At 38.3% G+C, this 5271-nt stretch overlaps 1 protein-coding gene across 2 annotated transcripts in view; it reads left to right on the top strand.

Moving 5' to 3' along the window:
- The first annotated feature begins 1393 nt into the window (after positions 1-1393).
- LOC107583355 (vascular endothelial zinc finger 1-like) overlaps positions 1394-5271 on the top strand; it is a 23835-nt gene continuing 19957 nt past the window's right edge. For both annotated transcript variants that reach the window (XM_016269543.1, XM_016269544.1), the window contains exon 1: positions 1394-1453. In XM_016269543.1, coding sequence (XP_016125029.1) covers positions 1418-1453 — 36 coding nt within the window. In that variant the 5' untranslated portion in view covers positions 1394-1417. The remainder of the gene's footprint in view (positions 1454-5271) is intronic.

Consider the following 5271-nt stretch of genomic DNA (forward strand, 5'->3'; position numbering starts at 1 on the left):
TGTAATGTTTGGTAGCCACGTACACACACACACACACAGGTTTGTTTTTATGGTTTATGGGCACTCTCCATAGGCGTAATGGTTTTTATACTGTACAAACCGTATTTTCTATTGCCCTACACCAACCCTACCCCTAAACCTACCCCTCACAGGAAACTTTCTGCATTTTTAGATTTTCAAAAAAACTCATTCTGAATTATTTATAAGCCTTTTGAATTACGGGGACACTGAAAATGTCCTCATAAATCACCTTCTCGTTGTAATGCCTATGTCATACCCATGTTATTATACAAATTTGTGTCCTCATAAACCACATAAACATGCACACACACACACACACACACACACACAAAGCTACTATACTACTTCTGGAAAAAAACATTCTTATAAAACATGTCTTTTAATCTCTCTGTGACATATCAGAAGGGCACCCCGCTGATAATAAATCGGGTTATTAAGTTAATTCAGTTCAGGACTCGCCCTGTGTGTTGCTCTTAATTATAAAACGATCCTAAAATAGACCACGTCTTCAGCTAATCATTCTCGTGTGTCTGCTGGGGGATTTATAGCAATAAATCAGGTTAAAAGATTCACACAACTCTGTCCCATGTAGGTTTGCTGCATCTGGTGCGTCGGTGTTTTGAACGAATCTTTTAAACGAACGAGTCGTTTTCGTTCACTTCCATGCAATGACTCATCTCAGAGCATCTCGTTTTGAACGAACCGAACGAACTCGGACATCTCTTTCATGAATGAACTAAACGAGGATGCTTGATCCCATCGATTCGGTTAAGTGAATGATTCAATGAATCCTTCAATACTGGAGCAACCTGCAGACAGAGACACTGAAAGAATCAATAAACGAGTCGGAACAAATCTTGTTAGTGAAAAGATTCAAATCTTTTAGATGAACTCAAATCCACAACACTAACAGGCACATATATGAAGACTTAATATGCATAATGTTGTATTTAAATGTATAAAATAGACTTCACATGTACAGATACAGATAGAGCACGTCTAATCGTATAAATGCAGATAAATCCTGCAGTCAGTCTCGCGCAGTGAGTTGTGACGAGTCTCGCGACAGTTCCACGCTATTCATCAACTTCACTCCTGTTTTTTGGAGCGCCCCCAGAGTCTGTCGAGATGGAGATGAAAAACAGGGATGTTTTGAAAATCACTGTAGTTAGTACTTCATGGCAATTACTCCCGAAGCATAGACAGAGTGTGTTGTACCACAAAGTGTATATAAATGTGTTTTTAAACTACCATATTGTAAAACCGGATAGTGTTTTATTCATTAAATCGTCCAGACTGCTGTTGTATTCCCCCCTCCCGCGAGTGGTACGTTCCGCGGGGTGGCGGAAGTCTTGCTCTGCCATGTTGAGCGCTTTGTTTCTGTGAGTGAGACGAGATGATGGAGCAGAGCTGGAGCTCTTTCTTATTCCAGGTGAGAAACTCTCTCTTAAACACACACTTGCACATTCTCACTCACACGCCGTCCGCTCGCCGCTCACTCGTGCTACCGGCCTGCCGGCTTCAGTTTGCTTTATCACCACCAGAGATATTTGAAAAGGCGCAGTTGGAGCAAAACAATAGTAGATGGGTCCCAGGCGCCCAGCTGCGCTCCCTCTCTAATGTTAGATGTAGTAACACTCAATCTCTGTGTTTACCCCTCTATCTCTGTAGATCTAACCCTATATCCCTCTTTACCCCTCTTATCTGACTCTATAGATGCAGCCCTGTGTACATCAGATTGTTTCTCTCTCTGCAGATCTTTCCTTCTGTCCCCGTTTACTCCTCTGTCTGTACTCCATCTATCCTGCTTTATTTCTCTGTTATCCTGTCACTATCTCCATCTATCTTTCCCTCTGTAGATCTGTTCCTCTGCCTCTATCTGTTCATTCATCTCCCTATTCACTCCTTTATATATATTTCACTCTGTCAGTCTCTCTGTTTGTTCCTCTGTCTCTATCTCATTTTCTTTCCCTCTGTTGATCAGTCCATCATCTCTCCATCATCAATTCCTCAATCTCTTTATGTTTTTCCACCTCTACCTCAATCTGTACCTCTGTCTAATGTTCCCATAGTCATGAAAAATCTGGAAGAAATTAGCATTTTTTTGGTGTGATTTTTCAGGCATGGAAAAGTTACAGAAAACAATGTTTGAAAAAGTTATGGACATTTCTGTAGTCTATGTATTTAAATAAAAAATGTAAGTAATAAAAATATTTACATTTTCAATTTGGTGGAAATATTTTTGTGAGTGACAAAGTATATACATTTTAAAATTATAACAACTTATTACAGCAAAAGTCACAGATAGTCATTAGTCAGTCTATCTATCTATCTGTCTGTTTTAGGACACAGCATAATAAGCTGCTGTAGTGACTCAGATCCAGAGAACTTGTTCACATGTAAACTCACTTTATGAGGTGTTCAGTTAAATTGCATTTTGCTTTCTTGGTCACTTCTATCCTCCGGGCTTTAGTTTAAATTTCTGCTTTTCATTATACCTTTCATAAAATGCATTGATTAACATTGCACCTGGGTTCCTCTGTGCGATTTTCTGCAGCTGGATACATGTATATTAGTATTGTTGAAGATCATATTTATCATGCCTTGTGATCACAGAGCTTTTGATGTCAGTGAGAGTTTTACAGTATGTACTACTACTACTATACATTCTTCTGGGTAACCTGCTTTGTTTGCAGCACATGTTGAGAACATATGGATTGAATTTACTTAAATGTTCTTTACTTTCCATGTCTTTGTTATATGTGTTTATTACTTGTGTAATAGTGTATGTGACATTGTGACCCATACTTCACTATATGACTCTTCTGAAAATATTTTTTTTTTTTACATTATAACCTGTGCTCCAGTAAAGCTGATATTGATTTGCAAGATATCATATTTCCTTAAGCAATGGATGTTTGGGGTCCTGTTTTGCCCTTGAAGTGCTGCACGACTGAGTCATTTCACAGTCAGTTCTCGGGAAGTGAGATTAGGCAAGTTTGATCTAATGTGACATGCCGCCACACAGTTTTGCAAAGTTTGTTTTTTTCTGTCTTTTTCTGTCTCTTTTTTTTTAATTGAAGAGATGTATGAATCAGGCTGAAACCTGTGGCAAAAACAGCAGCTCTGATTGATCAGGTGACTTGTGTTTTTGGTAGAGCATCATAGTGAAAGTAGTGACTTTGGGCTTTAGTCTTGAACTTGGTGAGACTGCAGAAGCTTTTCTGATGGTAAACCTTACTTTGAGGGTGAATCACTTCAGTGGGTGTTTAGCGACAGGGCATATCCTTCAAGTGTCTTGGGGTGCACTTTTTAAAAATTGCCCTGGTTTAAGTTGGTCTCATGCACTAATGGGTTATTGCACAGCTAGTCAGTCGTTGTGACCCATCATGACCTAGTATAGCCTAGAGAAAGTAGAATTCCTGTAATCCATTTATCATCAAGCTGAGGTATGTTTGTGGCTCATGAGTCACTGACTCATAAAACACCCTTCATTTGTTGATCAGATGCACAGCACAGACGAGACGCACCTCAGACCTGCTCCGTCATCTCCGGGGGACCATCTGCATCTTGCCTTTAGTGCCTAACAGCTTTAGTCTTTCATATTTACTTGTGCTGAAGATGAAATTTTCATGATGAATGAAAGTGGTGACGTCCGACCGTCTGGGATCTAAGAATGTTTTTGGAGTCAGTGCCTCAGTCGACTCACCAGAGTGGAAATGTTTGCTGGGACACTTTCTCAAATGTTTCATGCAGTGTCACAGTTTGGGTTGGGTGGTATGATGCTATATATCAAGAAACGGTATGAATGTGTCAACACACCAATCTGTTTTATACCATTTATTCAACTATTTTTTTCAAAGCTGTGGTTTTAACATCATTATCAGCTCTTTTACAGTGACTATGTAATTTACAATGTATTACACCTATTGCAGCCTTGATTTTAGCTGTCTTGCATCATGTGTTTTTGCACTGATGCCAAATTTCTTATTAAATTTATTAGAGATGTACCGATCGATCAGCCAGGGATCGGAATCGGCCGATTTTCCTCATGATCGGCCCGGATCGGTGATCGGCTGATCAAGTCTCACTTCTTTCCGATTCCGAGCCGATATGTTTTGTTACCGGCAGATCACACTAACAAAAAAATCGGAATCGGCCAAGAAAATTGCAATCGGTGCATCTCTAAAATTTATCTTGTGATTTGCATCCATCAAGTATACATACCAGTATTTAAGTCAAGAGATAATGTTGAAAAAAATCTAATTAATTTTATTGAAAAACACAATTATAGTTTCTATTAATTTCTAATTCTTTATTTCTACTCAAAGATGTATGTGTGTTCAATAATATATTAAAGTAAAACAATTTACATCAATAAATTACATCATTTACATCAATAGATTATTTAAAAAATGATAGAAATTTAGAAAAATAATTATTTTATTTATACACACACACTTTGTTTGTTTTTATATCATATCATAGTTAATTCTAATTAGCATCTGACTATTTTTGTGGATATAATAATAGATTAATAATGGACAGAATGATAGATTCATAATTTAAATAAAAAAGTTTTTTATCATGTGAAATATCAATCTATTATATGGACAAAAACAGACATATGCTATGATGATGTAATATATTCAACATTATGGGGTTGAATTTCCAGCAAAAATGATTTTAATGTATTCAGTTACCGTGAAATAATATCTCATAGCATGATGTAAGGTTGTGGTCATACCGCCCACCCCAGTCCCAGTGAAACACAAGCTTCATGCGTCTGTGAAAATGTGTGAAGTGCAGGGAGATTATGCATTGGGATTTGTCCTTTAGGGTCTAATAGTTGTAAACAGCTGGGTCGTGTAGTGTTATGAGCTGCTCGCCTTCCCACAAGCTCCCTGTTCCTTTTGTACTGTTTTTTTTTTTTGCCCGTTTAATCACCCTTTCTTCTTTGCTGTTTCTTTTCAAATTCAAATTTAAGAAAGCTTTACTGGAAAATGAATTACCATGTGTTTCAGCATCCAGCCCGGGCCCGTTGCAGATCTCCATTGTGCGACCGCTGGCTTTTCAAAACTCCTTATTCTCTGGCTGAACTCATTTTCTCTGTTATTTACGTTACACTGACCTCAGCCTTCAGAGCCGATTTGTATCAAAATTGTCAGAGTGGCGTGAAGACGCAGCAGGGCTACAGTCATTCTGCGTCACACGCTCGCAAAGTTCACACACACACACACACACACACAC

Source organism: Sinocyclocheilus grahami, unplaced genomic scaffold (genome assembly GCF_001515645.1).
Source record: "Sinocyclocheilus grahami isolate Dianchi unplaced genomic scaffold, SAMN03320097.WGS_v1.1 scaffold53.1, whole genome shotgun sequence".
Lineage (NCBI taxonomy): Eukaryota > Metazoa > Chordata > Actinopteri > Cypriniformes > Cyprinidae > Sinocyclocheilus > Sinocyclocheilus grahami.